At 48.4% G+C, this 22,120-nt stretch overlaps 1 protein-coding gene across 2 annotated transcripts in view; it reads left to right on the top strand.

The window, feature by feature from the left end:
* Positions 1-4,068: 4,068 nt before the first annotated feature.
* Positions 4,069-22,120, top strand: part of Tbc1d9b (TBC1 domain family member 9B) — a 38,897-nt gene continuing 20,845 nt past the window's right edge. For both annotated transcript variants that reach the window (XM_028775873.1, XM_028775872.1), the window contains exons 1-7: positions 4,069-4,258; positions 8,554-8,664; positions 13,437-13,555; positions 17,497-17,725; positions 18,573-18,831; positions 20,131-20,338; positions 21,797-22,009. In XM_028775873.1, the coding sequence (XP_028631706.1) occupies positions 4,141-4,258; positions 8,554-8,664; positions 13,437-13,555; positions 17,497-17,725; positions 18,573-18,831; positions 20,131-20,338; positions 21,797-22,009 (1,257 nt within the window). In that variant the 5' untranslated portion in view covers positions 4,069-4,140. The remainder of the gene's footprint in view (positions 4,259-8,553; positions 8,665-13,436; positions 13,556-17,496; positions 17,726-18,572; positions 18,832-20,130; positions 20,339-21,796; positions 22,010-22,120) is intronic.

The following is a 22,120-nucleotide window of genomic DNA, read 5'->3' as shown; positions in this document are numbered from 1 at the left end:
TTGACTTTCTCTCACCGGTGGATGGTTTGTGCCGGAAGGAGCACGCATCGAGTATTCAAATAGCAAAATTGTTCATTAACTTGATGTGCGACCTCGCTGTAGGGGGTTGCCCTGTCAAGAACACAGGCATGTGAAGTACAGTGTGAGCTGATTTCTTGACAATCCGATGTGTCAACCCCTGGAAGTAGGCAGCACAACTCCTAGGTCCACATGGCTGATGTAAGTATAATTACGTAGTGAAACTGTCTGGCATGTACCTCTATGCCAATAGTGTACACCTGTATGTGTGGAATTTGCTAATATAACCGTTTCAATAAAACTCTGTTGAAAAAGTTGTTTGTGTCACATGGATTACTCTCTGCAGTCACAGGTGACAAAAAGCACATGTTCCTTAAAGGGGATATGGTAGAAAACACAAATCCAAACCACAATGATACCACTTCACACGCTCTAGAAACGGCTAGATGGCTGTTGAACCATGGCTTGAACTTTGACACACTGTAAGACTATCAGATAAGAAAAGCTGCTTTGAAAGAGTCTGGTGTTTGCTCAGAAGCCTGGCTTTCAGGGCTAAGGAGACAGCTCAGTGGCTAATAGCAATGGCTGCTCTTACAAAGAACTGGGTTCAATTCCCAGCACCCAGATGGTGGTTTACAACCATCTCTAACTCCAGTTTCAGGGGATCCAACTTCCCTTCTGGCCTCCAAAGATACTAGGTACTCATATGACATACAGACATACATGCAGACAAAATACTCATATACATAAAACAAATACATAAAATCTAAACATTTTTTTAATTAAAAGAAAAAGTCAAGGCTGCGCATTGGTGTACACCTTTAATCCCTGTACCCAGAAAGCAGAGGCAGGTGGACTTCTGTGAATTCAACCAGCCTGGTCTACACAGAGAGTTCCAGGAGAGCTGGGGCTCCATGTGAAGACACTAATCTCAAAGGGAGAAAAAGACAGAGACAAAGAGACAGAGGCAGAGAGAGACAGAGATGAATGTGGCTCTTAATTCTTAATAATATTATCTTACTGGTTCTCATCATATCCAAAAGAATTAAAAACACTTTCATTCAAGTTTGTACACAGGGACTGGTAAGACGGCTCAGGAGTGAGTGTGTTTGTTGCTCATGGGTATCTTCGGAGCCCAGACCTCATTTAACAAGCCGGGCACACTAGACACACTTGTACTCCCAGGTGGAGGGATCAGAGAATAAGAAGGGGCTTCAAATTTCCAGCCTAGCTGAGAAAACCCTTGTCTCCATGAGGTAGGTAAAGTGTGAGAGCAGAGAGGACCCAGTCCCTGACTTCCACACACATGTGTGTATGGTCATGCACACCTATGCACAAATATGCCACATACTCAGACACACACAGAGAGGTGAAAATCTTTTTAAAGATCTGCATAGTGCGTATGATTATATTACTAAGAGCCAAGAGGCTGAAATGTCCATCCATTGATGGGTAAAAGATGTGGCAGATCCCTCCATGCAATATCCTGCCATAAAGTATAAGCCGTGGTCATGCTATGACACAGATGGACCCCGGACACGTAATGGTGAGGGAAGAAGCCAAGCACAACAGGACAGATTTCACTCACACTAAATACCCAGAATAGGCAGATCACAGAGACAAAGGCAGCTTAGTGGTCATTAGGGGCTGGGCGGTACCTGTGATATGGACAGGGTTTCCGTTCCAGATGATGAAAAGGTGCCGATATGAGATAATGTGGTTGACTGCTAAATCCTGTGGTGGTGTCAAAGCCTGTAGTTTGCACTTTTATCAATCAAGTAAATTGTATAAAATAAACTCACAGAAAATAGAAAGAAAAAAGACATAGGCTTAGCACATATTGAGTGCTCAATAAATATTTTCCTTATAAAGACGAGTCCTTACAGGTTGGTCTCTGGGTCACCTGCAGCACCTAGGAGCATGTTAGATATCCAGAAACACAGACAATGCCAGCAGTCTGTGCCTTAGGCTCAGATGTCCAAGGTCCATCCATGTCTTAGCATGTCAGCGGCTAATATCTTATGGCTGGGATTGCATAGAGGAATAAGCCACTTTTGTTGTCCATCAGTGGATGGACATTTCAGTCTCTTGACTCTCGAGTACACTAAACTATACTCAAAGTTGACAATCCTTTGAAATAAGGATAGATGATCCTTTACTGTGCTCTGGGGTGGAACAAATATTTCCAATTCTTAAATTACATCTATTTAGTTAGTTTTTATTTTTATTTTATTTAGAGGTCAGAGGACAACTTGCAGTAGTTGTTTCTCTCCTACCATGTGGGCTCTAAGATCAAAGACGGGCATCTCTCTGGTTCTCTGGTACTTCCATATGCTTTTTATAAAATTATTAAAATTCTTCCAAATTAATTTTTTGTAGATTTACTTCTCTCTCTCTCTCTCTCTCTCTCTCTCTGTGTGTGTGTGTGTGTGTGTGTGTGTGTGTACATGAGTGAATGCTATTGCTGTTACTTTCAGAAGCCAGAAGAGAATATCAGCTGCCCTGGAGCTGCACCCCCCCCATCTCTTGCTGAGCCATCCCTCCAACCCACTACTTCCAAATTATTTTTGGTTTTTATTTTTTATATTTTTTGAGACAGCATCTCTCCATGCAGCCCTGAATGTCCTAGAACTTGCTGGGTAGACCATGCTGGTCTCAATTTCACAGAGATTGCCTGCCTCTGCCTCCCAAGTCCTGGGGTAAAGGTGTCTACCACCATGCCTGGCTTACTTCCGAATTCTTGAGTGTAGAATTCTCCAGAGAGCATAGTGGCATCCGTTTGTGCTTCCAGAGTCCTCTTTCAGGATTTACTATTAGAACGCATTAATACAATGGGTTACGACTCTAGTATGTGAGAGCAATGAGTTCAGTTATGTTTCATACATGGATATTATACTCACTCCTCCAGGTAGTACGATGACAGAACCAGACTGACTGGCTGCTGTGTGCTCTATCAGAATAACCCTAGTATATTGTACTTCAAAGTTTTAAGGAAAGCCAGTCTCCATATCTTGAAAGCTGAGTCACAAGCTGCATTTCAGAAGGTTGTAGATAACTCTGGCTGTCACCCATTACATCTGCCACACCCTCGAGTGCCAATGACAGGAACCAAGTCAAGGGCCTGTGGATGCAGCCCAGAGTGCTTGCCTAGCAAGTATGAAGTTCTGTTACACCCGAGCACCACATCCTAGCAATAGGGATGGTTGAGGCAGGGGATCAAAGAGTCTGAGATCATCCATAGTGTTCGAAGTCAGCCTGAAATACTGAAATATTAGAGACTGTTTTAAAGAAAACCCTCAAACTAGATCAAACCTCTCAGAATCAATCTACCTCTCCTTCTTTTTACCCTCCTGCCACTTCCAGGTGACATGGGACACAGCTGTCTCCCCAGCCTTTGCCAAAGTAAATATGGCTCACACCTGTTGTCCAGGCAGAGTCAATTACACCTTTGAGTCAGAGACTGTCTTGTTCCTAATTGTCTCACCGGGCTCTACAACACAGAGCTGGCAGTAGCCAATTTGGAGCTGAAGGTGAATTTGCACTGTCACAGACTGCCGCCTTCAGGCCAGGAGAGGTAAGAACAGGGCACTGCACCCCTACCTCATCCTGCCCACTGTCTGCTTATGCAAAAAAATAAATAAAAATAAATAAATAAAAAATAAAGTGTTCATCTGTGACCCCAGCTTCAAGGCCACCCTAGTCCATCCGTCAGATGGGGTGAGCGCACTTATTTCAAAGGACACCAGCTGCGCTACCTGACAATTGGGCTCTTGAGGATTCCAACCTTAGACTTGAGTCAAAATTCCGAGGCTGACCAGGAGCTGCTAACCCTTCTCCAGACGCTTTTTGCAACATTAACTCGCCTGGGCTGCACAGTACGCAGAGAACATGCGATCCCCTACAAACTGGACAGCGCTAGCGGGGCTGGACGGGATTGCCCGCCCAGGAAAGGTCGAGGAGGGCGGCGTTGTGAGCCGGCGCGGCCGCTAGGGGGAGCCACCCTTCGTGCCGGCGTCTCGACCCCGCCCCGGCCTCTCGGCTCCGCTCGGCTCGACTCGGGCGCAGCGACGGCGGCGCGCGCTTCCGCCTCACGGGCTCCGTCCCGGTGCGAGCGGCCGCGGGATGTGGCTCGGGCCGGAGGAGGTGCTGGTGGCCAACGCGCTATGGGTGACGGAGCGGGCCAACCCCTTCTTCGTCCTGCAGCGGCGCCGAGGCCACGGCAAGGGCGGCGGCCTCACGGGTGAGCGGGACTCGGGCGGCCGGGCCTGTGCGCACCGGGCCTGGCGGGGCAGCAGGAGGCGACCCGCGGGCACGCGCAGCGGCGCAGGGGGTCAGAAGGCGGGTAGGGAGGACGGTCCCGGGGCGGGCAGCAGGGGAAGGACACCAGTGGCCTCCGCTGGAACGTGTGCAGAGTCCTGTAAAGAGACTTAGCAGCCAGAAGCCAGCAGGGTCCCCCAGCTCGCCCTCTGCCTCAGTTTCTCCAGCTGCCTCTGAGGGACCAAGTGGCATAAGCACACGTTCTCTTTTGCCCCTTTTACTTCTAGTTCACTGAAGAATTGCCTCTTTGTGAAGACCAAAGATGCCCTGACCTCTGCTCCCCTTCCTCCGACTTCTCCTCACTTGATGCCATCAGAGCTCCCAAACCAAACTTGTTTTTTTACATATTTATCCGTATATATGAAGTGTCCCTCTAAGCTACCCCAGGTGCCTCTTGGGTATCTGGGCACTACCACTCACACAGAAGCAGCTGAAGTGGGTGTCTCTGACTTTGTGACATGTGGCATTGAGTCTACTGAACAGGATTTGTTGGAAGCCCCTTGTGCTCCAGGGCCTGTCAAGTACTACAGGTCTGGTCCTGCAGCAGACCCGAGTACATGGGACTTTCTGGGTGCCAGATCTTTCAATACAGAAAGTGAATTTTCTGTGAATGCCCTGATTTTTCAGTGTGGCAGCTGACAGTCCTGCCAGATACAGTTGGAGGCCTCTGATAGGTGACATCAGCTGCCAGTGTCTCATGAGCTACACTTCTTAATGTGGAAGGGACTGTACCTTCTCCAAGAAAACTCAATGTTCTCATCCACAATCAGGCTCCTTCCCAAAGGGCCTAGAGATGACTAGAGGTGGTGCTAGGCCTGCCTCCAGGACCCAATGTTTATTGAGAGTTAGGTAGTAGCCCTCCTGGACAGCCAAGTGACCAACCTTGGAAGCTACCATAAGGCCACTGAGGAACACAGGGCACCGTGAGTCAAGTCTCTTTTGTTCTGTCATTCACCTGTGTCCAACTACTTCTTGCCCCCCTCCAAGGCTTGAGAGAGCATCCAGACTACAATGCCAGCCATTCTGTGAATTCCAAATCCCATTGAGCCAGGTTTGTGCAGCCTGCCATGGCCTTTGAGCCATCACAGCCTCCTGAGCACTTAAGAGATTCATCAGTAATGCAGGTTTCTTCAAACCTCTTTTCAAAACTGACCAGCGTGGCCTGGAGAAGTAGTAGCTCAGGGGTTAAGGGCTGCAGGACCCAGGTTCAAATCCCAGCACTCGCTTGGTGGCTCACTGCTGTCTGTAACTTTGGTTGTAGAGGATCCAATACCCTCTTCAAGCATCCATGGGTAGCCGGGTGGTGGTGGCACACGCCTTTAATCCCAGCACTTGGGAGGCAGAGGCAGGTGGATTTCTGAGTTTGAGGCCAGCCTGGTCTACAGAGTGAGTTCCAGGACAGCCAGAGGTACATAGAGAAATCCTGCTTTGAAAAAACAAAAAAGAAATAGTTAAGATGATGACGATGATAAAGAATAGCTTGCTAGCCTGAACTTCTCATTAAAAAGTAAATATGAAGAGAGAGTCATCGGGTTAAAAAGGATTCGGGTCCTGCAATATGGCTGTGCCAGTAGTTTATGCAGACTCTAAACGAATATTCTCAAGACCAAAAAGAAAACCTCAGTGTGAACATTGAGTTGACTCCAAACCATAGTAAGGCTTAAGCGTGCCTTTTTTCTTTTGTTTTGGAGGTAGTCTTGCTATTTAGATTTGGCAGGCCTAGAACTCATTACATAGACCAGACTAGTCTTCAGTTCACAGAGGCCAATCTGCCTGATGTGCATGCAGGAGCTCATGCCTGTGTGTGTGGAGGCCAGATGTTGACATGAGTGTCTCCTATAGCTCTCCCTACACCTGGTGCTTTGAGATGGTTTGTTGGCTAGTGAACTCCAGAGATCCGTCTCTACTCTGCTCGTAGCACTCAGGTTAGATACAAGTAGCCACGCTCATCATTATGTGGCTGCTGGGGATTTGAACTCAGATCCTCCTGCTTGCACCATAGGCATTTTGTCTGCTGAGCCATTCCCTCCAGATCCCTAATTGCAATTTAAAGTGACTATTTTTTTTTAACATTTTAGTAAAACAAATGAGAAATTGTTTGTTTGGATGTATCTATTTTGTAACTTTTTGTTGCATTTATTAAAGATGGGGGAATCAGATGAAAAATGGTAGGTTACCAAAAAGTATTAAAAGTGAATAATAGCCGGGAGGTGGTGGCACACGCCTTTAATCCCAGCACTTGGGAGGCAGAAGCAGGTGGATTTCTGAGTTCGAGAGTTCGAGGCTAGCCTGGTCTACAGAGTGAGTTCCAGGACAGCCAGGGCTACACAGAGAAACCCTGTCTTGAAAAACCAAACCAAAAAAAAAAAAAAAAGTGAATAATAGAAGTGGTTCTGTGTGCCAAGAAGACAGCAGCAGCATATTCTCAGATCTCACCAGAGGCAGCAGCTTCCTTGAAAAGGAAGGAATACAGTTCAAACAGGAACAACAGGCAGGGGTTTTCAATTACGTCATCATTTAAGTAATCAAGAAGAGTGGATCAGCCGGGTGTCGGTAGAAGATAGGGGTTTCCTGCCGATTTGCCAGGAAATGATGATATTGACAAAGAACACTGCCACAAACTGCCATCAGGCCACAGGGTAAGAGGAATGGGTCAGGAGAACTTGAAATGCGCTAAAATGCTTCAGTTCCGAGAAAAAAAAAAACAGTTCTTCAAAATCTGATGATTCTAAAAAATGTTTCCTTGTCCTGTTCAGCCATGACTTTGAAAGCTGCCCCAGCTTTCCAGAATTGCAGGGTGCAGAATTGCACGATGCAGAATTGCACATGCAGGAAAAAAAGTCTGCATTGCCTTCCTGGGTTTGATACAGAGGGTGTTACAATGTCCTTGCTCTCTGAGGAACCAAAGGAAGGAAGGGGACATTCTTAAGAGATGGCAGTTACTTAAAAGTTAGTGTGGGGCCAGCAAGATGGCTCGGAGGATAAAGGGGCTTGCTGCACAGTCCTGAAGATGTGAGCTCAGTTCCCAGATCCCATGGTGAAAGGAAAAAATCAACTCCTGGGGTTGTCCTTCAACCTCCTTGTGTGTGCCACTATGATAAAAATAATTATAAAAAATAAAGTGTGTAAGCTAGGTGTGGTGACCTACTGGTGATCCCACCTTGTAAAACAGAGGCAGGAGGATCATGAGTCCAAGGCTAGCCTGGGTGACACAGTTAGACCCTGTCTTTAAAAGAAAGAAAAGGCACCGTGGTGTTTTATTATTTTTAACATTTTCTCACTTTAAAGAAAATATTTGGACTGGAGAGATGGCTCAGTGATTAAGAGCATTGACTGCTCTTCCAGAGGTCCTGAGTTCAATTCCCAGCAACCACATGGTAGCTCACAACCATCTGTAATAGGATCTGATGCTCTCTTCTGTTGTGTCTGAAGACAGCTACAGTGTACTCATATAAATATAATAAATACATCTTTTTAAAAAAGAGAAAAAAGAAAATATTTAGCTGGGGGTATAGGTCCACCAGGACTACTGCCTAACTTACATATAAACCCTGGATTCGATACATACGAGTTACAGAGATATTTGTCTTCACTGCTAATGTGGGGGCTGACTAGCACACACACAAGCTTGTGTTCCGTCCCCAGCACTACATACATCAGGCATAGTGGCATGTTTGTATGATGCCTACACCAGGAAGGGTTACAGCAGATGGTCCATCCCAAGTCATCTATCCTTGACTACTGAGTTTGAGGCCAGCCCAGGATTCTTGAGACCATGTCTATAAATAAATCAATAAAACCTAATTTTTATTTTTCTGCAAAATAGCCTCCCGGAATCATTTGAGCTTTGAGTCCCATTAAACATCTACTATGGCCAGGCATGGTGACACAAACCTTTAACCCCAGCACTCAGGAAACAGAGACAGATCTTTATATGTTCAAGGCCAGCCTGATCTACTTAAGTTCTAGACCAACTAAGGCTACCTAGTGAGGCCTGTGTCAGAAGTCTCTATTGTGAGAATTTCTGAGCCAAGAAAATAAATAGATGCTTCTAGAAGAAACAGGAGGAGAAGTTTTGAGAGACCTGGCAGGAAGCCTGTGAGAAGTCTATCTGCGCAGCCTTGCCTATGCTAGTCCTTCCTGACATGAGCCTGTGTGAGCCGACTCAGGCTTGGCCCCCAGGGCTCTTACCTTCCACCTCTCTCTCCCCACCCACAGGTCTTCTTGTGGGTACCCTGGATGTGGTGCTGGACTCCAGCGCCCGAGTGGCCCCTTACCGCATCCTGCACCAGACCCAGGACTCACAGGTCTACTGGACAGTGGCATGTGGTAAGTCCCCTGAATCGTGAAGTCACACTGGGAGGGTGGGGATGGGAAACATGCATTCTTGCTGGGATGATGTCTACCAAGAACCCAATGATGTCCCTCAAGAGAAGTGGAGAAGCTCCTGGGGACTTAGGCCTAGAACCCGTGTTCTCTCAGTCCTCCTTGTCTCAAGAGAGGTGCAGTTGGACCTCTATTTCATTTCTTGCTCATATTCACCTGTAGTGCCCTCATTGACATGCCCAGCATCTGGATACTCTTACGTATGTGGTTCATCTGCTGGCCTGGGTCCCCAGAGGAGGTGGGTCAAGGCAGCTCTTGACCTTCTTATTTTGGCTCTCTACTGGGAGCAAGGTCCTTTTTAATCAATGAGGTGACGTGTTTTCCCATCTTTCTGTCCTGTTGATTTCACTGATGAGGATGGGCCCCGTGGAACGTGCTAGAGAGCTGCCTTCTCTCCTGAGTATAGGAAATCTGGGATGCCCCTCACAGAAAGAGGGCCTCAGAGAAGTTTGTGGAAGACTTGGGTACCCCTCATAGAAAAGGGGCCTTGAAGAAGCATGTGTAAGACAGGGTGCACCTCACAGAAAGAGGGCTTCAGAGAAGCTCGCTCAGAAATGAACCTCAGTGCTGTCCATCCTGTTCAGTGCAAAGCGTCATTAAACAGAAAATCTCATGAGAGAAAGTCATATATTGATGGGTGGCTGGAACATTGAGACCTCCTACATCTTGCTTGTATTTGGCCTGGGATAATGGTTGAGTAGTCTCTAGTCAGTGTTTGAGGGACCTTGTAGCATATATTAGCCATTAGTGACAGGAGTCTGCTGCAGCTGCTGCGTTTAGATGAAGCGAACCCACCTACGCCAGAGCAGGAGGATGACCAGTGTGTGCCGGTCAGGCTGAAGTGGCTCAGTGTTCAGACAGCACTTCCTGAGCAGCCGCTGCTTGCCTGAACCTCCACACAGGTACTTCAGCCCTGTCTGGTTTGAAGATGAGTAAGACCATGGCCCAGAGCAATCAAGTAAGCTGTCTAGCATTACGCAGAGTTGCAGGCCCAAGGCACTGCTCCTGTCTCAGCAGACACCTCTGGTTACAAGCCAGGCTGTTACCATCCATGCAGGATCCTGGTATTCCTCCGTGGCCTGAGATAAGATGACAGGTCTCTAAAGTTTGTGAACCTCAGCCGGCCATGGTTGTGTATGCCTGTAATCTCAGGCTGAGGTATGAGGATCATGAGTTTGAGACCAGCTTGGGTGACTTAGTATGCCTTTATCTCAAAGTAAGTAAGTAGGAGCTAAGGGTGTATCGTGGTGGAATAGTTGTCTAGCATCATGAATCCCTGCATTCGGTCCCTAGCACCACACAAACTAGGAATGGTGGTGCATACCTATAATCCCAGCACTTGAGAGGTTCAGGAAGGAGGATCAGGAATTCTGTCATCCTCCATCCTGTGGCAAATTGAAGGCCAGCCTGAGCAACATGAGACCTTATTTAAAAAAAAAAAAGCCAGATAGTGGTGGTGACACCATTAATCCCAGCACTTGGGATGGAGAAGCAGGTAGGTCTCTGAGTTCAAGGCCAGCCTGGTCTACAGCCAAGGCTACACAGAAACGCTCAAAAAAAAAAAAAAACCATAAATAAATACCATCATAGAAATGACTAGAAGTGTAGCTATGTGGCACTGCACTTGCCTAGCATGTGCGAGACACTGGGAAACTCAGCACAGAAGGCCAAAGTATGTAGCCCTTCCAGTTGGACCCCAGCTTCAGGGTGGAAGACGGTCAAGGGATTAAAGGCACAGGCAGGTGGTAACCTGGAACTAGACTCTCTGCCCTAGGTGTTATAGTCCACCCTTCTTGGGACCCTTAACAGTAATGACCTGTGTCTTTGTCAGCACCTAAACTTAAGAGAGGTCAGTGTGCCCAGGGCCAAGTAGAGAAACCCAGCAGGACCCCAGGTCTCCTGGTTTTCAGACCCACAGGTGTTACTGGGAGGCTACAAGGATTACTCTGGGAGATAGGAGGTTCTCTGAAAGGTGTGACCCTCCCAGTAGGATCTGGGAACTTTATGAGACTGGGTCATAGGGAGACAGGTTACTTTTTAAAAAAAAATAATGCAGTGTGTGTGTGCGCACGCGCATGCAAACAAGCTGTGTATACCAGACTGGCTCTCCCAGGAGTTTTCAGGTGATTTTCCCCTCTCTGCCTTCCTCCTCTCTGAAGGAGTCCTAGGATGACAGATCCAGGGATCAAACATAGCTCTTTAATAGGGCTTCAGGATGTCAAACTTAGGTCATCCAGCAAGCTCGCCCACTGAGCCATCTTCCCACCCAGCAGGTTACTTAACATGGGCCTTGAAGAGTATCTTCTCTGCCTCAATGTCCTTTCTCAGGGAGCATACAGAAAAAAGCCATAGCACCAGGTGGTAGCCCAGGGTCGGGGAGCAGGGGTGGCAGGTGGTAGCCCCTTCAGTGGCCATGGTTTCTTGTGTCTCCCCCATTACCTTTCCTCTCACACCAGATGCCATCTCTGCCCCAGCCTTACCTGTGCCCACCTCCCCAAGAGTCTGGGCTCTGACTCAGAAGCTGCTTGCCAACACCAAATGTTCTGTTGGAACGTGCCGGGTAAATACCAGTCTCTCACCTTAGCATCCGGGATGTCCAGGACTCCTCCTTAGCTGTGTCCTGGTATTCACACAAGGAACACACCTGCAGTGTTTGTGATATCCCACAGTCCTCTGCTGCCTTCTGTGCAGAGTGTCCCTTCTCTCTTGAGACTCACCAGATGTCACACCTCCCCAGATTCCTCAGACCCACGCATCCACCTCCCACTCTCCTCCTCCCCTGGGCGTGACCTGGCTGTCCCACTAGATGGACAGGAACTCCTAAGGATGAGAGCAGGCTACACCAGGCAGCTGGGCTAGCATTTGCACCTGCTCACTTCCTTACTGGGTAGCTTTGGATAACTGACTGAACTCTGTGCCCCATGTTCTACTGTAAGGTATCTGAGGTGTCCCAGATGGAGTGAGCTCTACGGACAACCCTGAAAACAGGAGTGACACTCAGTAATCTAGTTAGCTACCATGTCTTTTTTTATCCCTAGCACCTGACAGAGATGGTATCATTTGTGTCCTTAATATTAAATGAATGACTTACTTTTAACTAAGAGAAATACACATGAACATTTATTATCAAAATACAAACAGGTGCAGAGAGACAGAATGGCAGCTTTATCCATCTACGGTCCCTGGGAATGTGTGTGTAGAGAATGGCCCTGGGGGCTGGAGAGGTGGCTCAGTGGTTAGAGAACTTGCCAACTTGCAGAGGACCCAGGTTTGATTCCCTGAATGATGGTGGCTCATAAGCAGTCCCAGGAGATCTATCCCCCAGTTCTGACTCCTGAGGGCACATAAGTGGTGCATGTACATGCAGGTAAAATATTTATAAACATAAATTTATTTTTTTTTTGATTTTTCGAGACAGGGTTTCTCTGTGTAGCCCTGGCTGTCCTGGAACTCACTCTGTAGACCAGGCTGGTCCCAAACTCAGAAATCCATCTGCCTCTGCCTTCCAAGTGCTGGGGTTAAAGGCGTGCACCACCACTGCCTGACATAAATGTAAATTTTTAAAAAATGAAATAATACTAAGAATTGCATCAAATACCAATTTAACTTCTGAATGTGATTGTGGGTTCTTGACCAAAACCAGAGAAAGGCAGAAAGAAATCCCTTCCTACAAACTAGACCTCTGTATATCAGGAGAAGGAGGCCATAAGAGAAAAGCACAAAGACAAGCCAGGAAAGGGAGATGGGTGACTGAAGAGGCTTACAGGGAGACAGAGAGACTGTGTGACTCACTGAGTTACCCAGTGCTTCAGGCTCATGTCTTCCTGTGGCTGTCCTCCCCCAGGCCTGTCACCAGAGAGGCTCCCTCCTGTGGAGTTGCTTGTCTGTTAACTGCTTGAATATGAAGCAAACAAATCATCCCTAGTGAAGGCAAGCCAGCCCAGCCATAAGCAGAGCCATAGGTGGGAGGAAGTGGTGAAGACCAGGAAGGGGTCAGGGTCCCCAGCACAGCTGGTACAAGAGTGTTACCAATCAGAGAAGGGTGTCTCCCTCCGGGCTGGAGGTGTGGCTCAGTAGTGAAGAATTTTCCCAGAACACCCTACACTCTGACCTCTGGCTCATAGGTCATAGTGTGTGGGCCTGGCTGTGACACATGTTTGCTTTTCCTGCCAGGACCCATGAACTGCTCCACCCCAGCACAGCTAAGAATACAGGTTGCTCTCTCCTCCCATCCTTATAGGCATCCATTCTGAAGGCTTTCCAGTCTAGGGTTTTTGCTTCACCTCCCAGGGATGCTCATCTAGACCCTTGATGGAAGCAGACAGTCCCCCAGCCTGTGGGAACAGCACTCTGCTGCCTTTTCCTGGGCTTTCCACTCTACTTGCAGTGCTCACACAGATGCTGGGGAGCGAGGGAGGCCAAAAGGAGATGGTAGTTATTTGCCTGCCCTGCAGGGAATCTGTCTGTTGACTGAACAAAGAAACTTGATGAGTACACCCGCTTAAGGCCATGTAGATTGTCTCTAGAAGAACAGGAATACTTTGCCAGAAGTTCCCCTTGGTAGGGGAGGGAGGACTCTGTTGTGATAAAAAGTTTAAGCAGGAAAGGCTCATCTGTGCCTTGGAAGGCGGTGGTCACTTGGATAGAACACTGGGGACCTTCCTCTCTGATTTGCGTCTGAGATATCCTGATTTCATCCGCCCTCACTGAACTAGGTTCTTCCCGAAAAGAGATCACCAAACACTGGGAATGGCTGGAGAACAACTTGCTTCAGACGCTGTCCATCTTCGACAACGAGGAGGACATCACTACCTTCGTCAAGGGCAAGATACACGTAAGGCCCATGACCCATTAACAACCAATCCTACTCCTTTTGTGGAGTGCCAGAAGCCACAGCTGATGCTCTGTGTCTGTGAGATACAAAGAATTCCTCGGATTCAACCAACTGTGTGTTGAAAATATGTGATAATGTATGGGAAAAGGATTATATCTTTACTGAACATTGTCAGTCTTTCCTAGGCTACACAGAAGAGCAAAGCATCCCTGCTGCAGTGCATGTTATAAGATGAGATGAAGCATGCAGGAGGGTGGGTACAGGCTACAAGCAAACTGCCTTTTTTTTTTTTATATAGAAGAGACTTGAACACACATAGAGGCTCAAAACAACAAGATGCTACAGTCGTGGACTTAAAACTTTGGATCCATCAGCCCAAATAAAAATAAGTCCGCTTTCCTTTTACACTGATTGTCAGACTAACAGAAAGCTGATCCACAAACCTGCAGAGCCCCTGCCTTAGCTGGCCTCTGGGGTCTGAACGTTAGCCTGGCGTATGTACTCCTTCTGAAATGCCTTATACATATGCAGATATGTAATTGTATTTGCCAGGGCCTTGACCAACAGGGAAAGACACTGGGAATCTTTTTTTTTTTCCTCGATGTATTTTGTTCTGTTTGTTTGTTTGTTTGTTTGTTTGTTTGTTTGAAACAAGTCCTATGTAGCCTGGATTAGTGTGAAAGTCCCTATTTAGACTGTGTAGACCAAGCAGACTTCGACCTCACAGAACTCTACCTACCCCCTGCAAGTACTAAGATTAAAGGCATGTACCACCATGCCCAACTTTGCTGGGTTTTGAGGGATACAAGCTTAGATAGTTCATGTTCATCCTGAACTATGTAGTCAAGGCTAACCTTGAACCAAGTGCTGGAATCAAGACATGCATCACTATACCCAGATCAAATAACAAAATATCTTACAAGTTAAAAATGCATACCTTCTGGCACACGCCTTTAATCCCAGCACTTGGGAGGCAGAGGCAGGCGGATTTCTGAGTTTGAGGCCAGCCTGGTCTACAAAGTGAGTTCCAGGACAGCCAGGGCTATACAGAGAAACCCTGTCTCGAAAAACAAAAAACAAAAAACAAAAACAAAAAAAAATGCATACCTTCTTATGCTAAAACTCTTGGGGTGTGCTCTATGGTGTATTGATAGATGCAGAGTGACTGACACGTGTTACTACTATGCTCCTTGGAGCCTTGATTACCTCAAACACTGGAAGCATTGCCTCCCAGCCCTGAAAGAGGGAAACGCTTTTCCTTCTTCTGTAGTATGACAACAATAATCTTACTTGAGTTTTCTAGTACTTTCTAAGTCCTTATTTTGCTGTGTGTATTATCTTCATGGGAGTAATTAAGTAATGTGTAACATACTTAATGGAATATTTTATAGCCAAATAATGATTATGAAGCTAAGCATAATAGCACACACCTGTGATCCCAACCCTCAGGAGGCGAGTAGAAGCTTGTGAGCTCCCGACCAGCATGAGTTACGTTGAGATTCCCGGGAGGACCCTTGCTGTGCAGTTTCTTTCAACAAGCCTTGTGAATTCACTGTATTGGAACACCGTAGACCAGGGCAGATTGGACTGAGTTTCTTAGCTCTTTTTTGCACACGCTGGAGTTCAAGGCAGGACCTGTGTCATCTAATAGCTCCAGAGAAACAGGCAAAGCTAAGCTGTTACTCTTCTATTGGGTGGTAGTAATGAAGTAGCCCTATCACGTATCTCCTAAATGCTAGCCCTAACAAACACATCAGCAGAACACTAACGCTCAGGAGGACTCAGAGGTCGGGAAGGAAGGACACTAGTTCACTTTCTGTTACTGTAACCATTACCTTGGGTTTTATTTAAAACACAGGATTTCACAATGTAACCCTAGCTAGCCTGGAACTCACTATATAGCCCACACTAGCTCAAACTCAAAGCCGTCTGCCTGCCTTGCCTCCTGAGTGCCACCATGCCCAGTTGCCGTAGTATCCTCTTAAAGGCATGTCCCCAATGACCTGAAGACCCTCCCACTTGGTCCCCCTCTTACGGGTCCACCACTCCAACTCACAATGATGCTGTAATGAGGATGAGGTCTCTCCACCTCTGGGGATCACTAGATAGCCCATGGACATTAGGAAGCATAAAACTGACTGAGGCTGGGAGGTGGCTGAGCAGGTAAAACACTCACCTTACAAGCACAAGGCCTGAAGTTCAAATCCCCTGTACCCATGTAAACTCTGTGTGGCCTACGGCAGCCTGCTTGAAATTGCAACACCGGAAAGTGGAGCAGCCTAGTGAGACTAGCCAATCAATGACTCTGGGCCCAAGTAACAGACCCAGTCGTGATGTATAAAGTGGAAAGCAATCAGGAAAGACACCTGGCAGCAACCTCCTGCCTCCACACACGTGCATACAAGTATATCCTCACACCTGTGAACATACAACAGGAAAAAAAACACCTATCTAAATGATGGTTGACATGCTGTATGTTGGAATTGGTGCAAGGCAACAGCAGTTCACAGAAGAGGTTTTTAAATGTTAGGAAGGAAGGGAGGGTGACATTAATGGGTGTCCCACTTAGTAAGTTAGAAACTCCAGAGAAGTCAGAAAATTAGACAAAGGAAGTAGAAATTCTTAGGCCAAAGCTAATTTCTTAAAAAACAAGAGCTAGAAAGGTAGGGTGGTGGATCCAGAAACAGACAGGACCCAAGGCAAGGAGCCTCTGGTAAGCCCGACTGTAGAGCAAGCCCATTGGAAGGAGGGAAAGGCAGAAACAGCCTTGCGAGGCGCTTGGGAGGCATTATCTGGCCTACCCTCTAATGTACTCTACTTAACTTGAGAATGGAAAAGAAAGGAGGCTTAGGCCCTGTGAGAGGGAGGAGCCAGGAAAGGCACTTGCTGTGAGGTCTGCTCTGAGAGCCCTCAGAAGAGAGGGAAGAGCCAGCTTGGCAAAGTTGCTCGTACATGCATGCACAAATACCCAAAATCCACCCTGTGATGCTGACAGCTAAGGACACTAGAAAGCTGCCAACGGCACTGGGCTGATGAAACTGAGGCCATCAGGAGAAGGCAGATCCAGCTCTTGTCACCTCCCTGCTCCCTGCCTTTAGGTCTCCCTGGCTCCCCTTAACAATCAGGGACTGGCCACTATCAGCCAAAACCTAGGAAGGGCGCCTGAAGGGCAGGACCACCTGTAATTCCAGTTCTAGGGAATCCACCAACCTCTTGGCCTTCATAGGCATTGCTTTTACATATGGTTTACATTTGCACGCACACACACACACACACACACACACACACACACACAAATACTTCTTTAACAAAGAAAATGTCATAATGAAACCCACTCCTTGGGCTGGAGAGATGCTCAGCGGTTAAGAGCACTGACTGTTCTTCTGGAGGTCTGAGTTCAAATCCCAGCAACCACATGGTGGCTCACAACCATCTATAGAGGGATCTGATGCCCTCTTATGAGGTGTCTGAAGACAGCTACAGTGTACTTATATATAATAAATAAATAAACCTTTGGGCTGGAATGAGCTGGGCCAGAGCAATTGGGCCAGGGTGAAAGAGAGAAGGGAAGAGGAAGAAGAAGAAAAAAAGAAAGAAATCCTTTGTCTGCTAATTTTGAAACTTAATTGAGGGCCAGGAATGTAGCTCAGCTGTTAGAGTACATGCTGGTTGTGCATAAGGCTCTGGGTTTGATCCTAGCACCATATAAACCACAAATGTGGCAGGAAGTGCCTGTAATCTCAGCATTTGGGCAGTAAGACAAAAGACAAAGGTTTGGCTACATAGAGTTTGAAGTCAGCCTAGGCTCTGTGAGACTCCTAGCTCCTCCCTCAATTTTTTTTTTTTAATTAAAGAAGTCCTAGCTTCTGGGTTCCTGGCCTCTGCTCCTTTCTGGGACTGTTCCAGTGTGCTCAGTGGCCCAACGCTGTTGTGTCCTCTAGGGCATCATTGCAGAAGAGAACAAGAACCTGCAGCCCCAGGGGGACGAGGACCCGGGAAAATTCAAGGAGGCGGAGCTAAAGATGCGGAAGCAGTTCAGCATGCCGGAGGGCGAGAAGCTGGTTAACTACTACTCCTGTAGCTTCTGGAAGGGCCGAGTGCCACGGCAGGGCTGGCTCTACCTGACTGTCAACCACCTGTGCTTCTACTCCTTCCTGCTGGGGAAGGAAGGTGAGGCGGGGCAGAAGGCACCCCATACGTCATGCCCACATCCCCCATGCCCTCCCCTCTGACCTCACTGCTGATCCAAAGCACCCACATTCCTATTTGGGGGAGATATTTTGTAACTCTCTGTGGTAGGAGCACCCAGGCAACACCGGTACCCGGCAGCCCACTGTAGCTTTCACAGTAGCCGAAGCCTCCAGTATTGTGCAGTGACGCATCTTCCTTCAGTACTTTTAGATGCTGTAGAGCCTCAGGTACATACCACTGTCACCTGCTCATGGTCCTTTCCTGTAGACTACCCTGACCTCAGGAAGCAAGCCTCACTCCCAGAATAGCCAGCAGCTCCCTCTGCTGCTGTGGCAGTCACCCCAAAAGGGACTTCCTATAGCTGACCCAGTTGGCAGGTATCAACACTAGTTCCTGAGCCCACCTCCCTCCCAGCCCTCCTCCTGCCCTCACTGTTTACCTGTCAAAACTGCAATGGCCAGTTACCATCTCTGTGTAGGCTGGTATCCTGTTCTGTGCCAGTCCTACCATATTGTGACTTGGTCCATACCCCAGTGAGGCTTCTTAGGGCCAGGGTCTTAGCTAGCTCTCTGCATATCTGTTCCTTTCAGCCTTTATCCACTCAGGTAAGGCATTCACTGAGTAAGGCTGGGCTTGGAGTAGCAGTAAACCCGGTGAGCTGTACCTCTTTGTGGATTACTTGTCCTGCTGTGACTAGGCTCAGACATGGAGGGGTAGAAGTAAACAGTGTCCTGAGGGAGCAATCCAAGGGAGGTTCTGAGAGCCAATGGCAGTTCTCGCCTTGCCCGCTTGTAATGGATGGTGTGTTTGTCCCTGTTGTTATCAGTGAGCCTGGTGGTACAGTGGATGGACGTTACACGCTTGGAGAAGAATGCCACTTTACTCTTCCCCGAGAGCATACGTGTGGACACACGGGACCAGGAGCTGTTCTTCTCCATGTTCCTAAACATTGGTGAGACCTTCAAGCTTATGGAGCAGCTGGCCAACCTGGCCATGCGACAACTGCTGGACAGCGAGGGTTTCCTGGAGGACAAGGCCCTACCCAGGCCTATCCGGCCACATAAGAACATCTCAGCTCTGAAGCGGTATGCCACCCTCCTAAAGAGTGGGGAGAACCCACAGCAATGAGAATGGCCCTCTGGGGCCAGGTTCACCAACCCTGCCAGGTGCCCAGCACATACCCTCCCTCAGAGACCCACTACCTGGGAAGGAAGCCAACAAGTAGAAGACCGTGGCAGTATTGCGCAGGGAGGGAGTCCTCCCGTCTCTTGGTCGCATAGCAGGGTGCTGAGTGACAGAGAAGTCCCTCACTAAGAAGCAGTGGGGAGTAGAGCTAGAATATAAACCAACTTAGGCAGAATATGCTGAGATCCCAGGAGGCTACATCTACAAGACTTAGGTAAACGAGTCCTGGAGTTGCTGGCTTATTGTCATGGTTCTGAGCCCTCAGGCCCAAAGCTAGCAAAAGAGACAAGCTAAGATAAAGCTGAGGTCGTGGCCATCCTGCCCTGGTTGTGGCTGGATCATGGTGGCCAGCACAGTAGTTCACTTGGGTTTGAGCCTCGGGTTTTAGCCTTACAGGACACCCATTCATTCGAGATTGCAGATGGTTCCTGGGCTCCAGAGCCATGGTGAACACTGTTGAACTTAACACTGATATGTTTGGAGTCCGGTTATTTTGTAGACTGCACCCCTTCACTAGGGTGTAGGCCCACGGTGCACCTTCACTAGGGTGTAGGCCCACGGTGCACCTTCTTGATGTTGTTGTGCAAGGTTGTCACTCCCCTGATGGGAGTGAGAGTGTGACCATGCACAAAGATGAGAAGCAGTGCTGGAGCTTGGCAGGCAGTGTCCAAAGCTGTACATCTGGGTGCATGCTCAGGCTCTGGTTAGGGTGCCAGCAGCTCAAGGCGGATGGGAAGCTCTCTAGGGAGCTAGGAAGATATGTCCCTGTGGTCATAACCCCGAACAGGCACGATCAGGCCACCACCCACTGCAGCAAAAGCCAGTGTACAGTTTGATTCTGCTCCCTGCTGGGGCTTCTTGTCTGGGTTTCAAGGTGGGGTTAGCTCTTCCCTGTGTGGGGAAGGACCTCAGGGCCTATGTCATGCTGTCCCTGAGCCAGGCAGGACACAAGCAACTCCAAGGACTGCCTGTCCTTCAGTACCAAGTGGCAGAGCTTCTAGGTGTCCTTTCAAAGCATCCAGTCTCAAGGGAACATTCTGTTCTGTCCCTCCCTAATGCTTGGTGTATAAAAACTGTATCTTCTCTTGAGCTCCAGTTCCCAGGCATGAGTTGTTCACTGGAAGACTCCAAGGATCAGGAATCCAGAGTGGAAACTCAGAAAAGTCCTGCCCTACCCTGAATTTCCACTGTTTCCTCAGAGACCTGGATGCCCGAGCCAAGAATGAGTGCTACAGGGCCACATTCCGGCTGCCCAAAGATGAGCGTCTGGACGGCCACACAGGTTGCACCCTGTGGACACCATTTAACAAGCTACACATCCCCGGCCAGATGTTCATCTCCAATAACTACATCTGCTTTGCCAGCAAGGAGGAAGATGCGTGCCGCCTCATCATACCCCTGAGGGAGGTGAGCATCTCTGCTCTAGCTGCTCTTGGGGCAGAACTCTACAGCTGCTCAGGATGGAGGCTAGCCCATCCTCCACACCACAGCCAGGTGGCTCCATGCCTTCTTACTCAGGAGAGCTCCATGATTCGTCCTTTGGGCTCTTGGGTCTCATTTGCAGACATGTCCTTCATGCCTTTCCTTTGCTAAGTGACAGTCCAACATCCATTGCCCAGGTATCTGGAGTCATCCTTGATCTTGACTGCTTCCTGGTTGTTGCATCCTAGCCAGAGATATCCTGACAGGATTCCCTCTAGAGTCTGTCCCTTCCTCTCCACAGCCACTAGACAGGATACCACTGTCTCCAGGCCTCCTCAGGAAAGTCCCAACCACATCTAACCCCTTAGGGACATATGTTCCCAGTACAGACAGCAGAACTGAAGGTGGAAGGCGGAGTATGTACCTAGGACCCTCCAGCATCATCTCCCTGTGTACAGAAACACCCAGCTGCCTCTCGAGATCTCTTGAGACCGTCAGTGTACCATCTGACCACCTGGGGCTTTCACACACCGACCGTGCACATGGCCACACATACAATCACTCACATATATGCATGCACACACACATCATGTATACAACACAGAGATCTGTTCCTACACATACACGTGTATTCACTACACAGTCACATATACACTCTACACATACCTTCACACATAAATACCACATGTCCACATATGTCCCACAGATGTGCAAACAGCTATGCATGCAGGTGTACACACCCATATGCTTATTCATCTCATATAAATGCATGTACCCCACTTAGATAAAAATACATCCTGTCCTGCTCAGTCTGCTTCAGCTCCTGAAAACTCCTCCAGTTGGTCTCATGCACACCTGAGTGGTTTGTGTGCCCTCTGTGCTGTCTCTTGCCCACCTCTTTACCTGGTAAGACCAGGTCACAGCTCAGTCACTGTCTCCCCAGAGACACCTTCAGTAACAAATAGTGACTTCCTGGCCTTCCTTGTTGCCAACTCTCACCCCTCACATCAGGACTAGCCTGATGCCCACTGTTTGTCCTCTGCTGGAGCTGGGCTGCACCGGCTGAAACCCATGTCACTCTTCCCACGTGTCGCAGTCAGAGCCAAGCTTTGGAGGAGCTGCCTGATACGGTTCCCTGGGAACAGGAGCCTTGGGCGCCTTGCAGTTGAGGGGCTACTCGCATGGTTTAGAGGACACAGCTAACGGGTCATGTTCTGAAAAGCCAGCAGGAGCAGCTGGGTTTACATTTCACATCATCTTCCCAGAGGCCACATGGGGCCATTGCACTCTCTCACCCCTCCATGACACACAGTGGTGGTGGCAGGAAATTAATCCAGCTGGGCCACTCAGTGCTTCACTGCCTTGTGCCCATGAGAGCCCACACCCAGCTCTACCTACATCCTAAGATGCAAACACCCCAAAAGCATTTGTTTGTCCCCTTAGGTGACCATTGTCGAAAAAGCTGACAGCTCCAGCGTCCTGCCCAGCCCTCTGTCTATCAGCACCAAGAGTAAAATGACCTTCCTGTTTGCCAACCTGAAAGACCGTGACTTCCTGGTTCAGAGGATCTCTGACTTCCTCCAGAAAACACCATCCAAGCAGACGGGCAGCAGCGCTGGGGGAACAAAGGCCAGTGTTTCAGATCCAGCCCCAGAGGTGAGAAAGCCACTTAGGAATAGCCAAAACCAGATGAAGAGGCTCCAGATGCAGGCATCTGCTGCTGGCACATGCTGGAGGGTGACTCATGGGGTCATACAGACCAGGAGT

This window comes from Grammomys surdaster, unplaced genomic scaffold (assembly GCF_004785775.1).
Source record: "Grammomys surdaster isolate TR1022 unplaced genomic scaffold, NIH_TR_1.0 262, whole genome shotgun sequence".
NCBI classification, from domain to species: domain Eukaryota; kingdom Metazoa; phylum Chordata; class Mammalia; order Rodentia; family Muridae; genus Grammomys; species Grammomys surdaster.
Note: the sequence above shows the minus strand (reverse complement) of the source record. Positions and strands in the feature narration are given on the sequence as shown.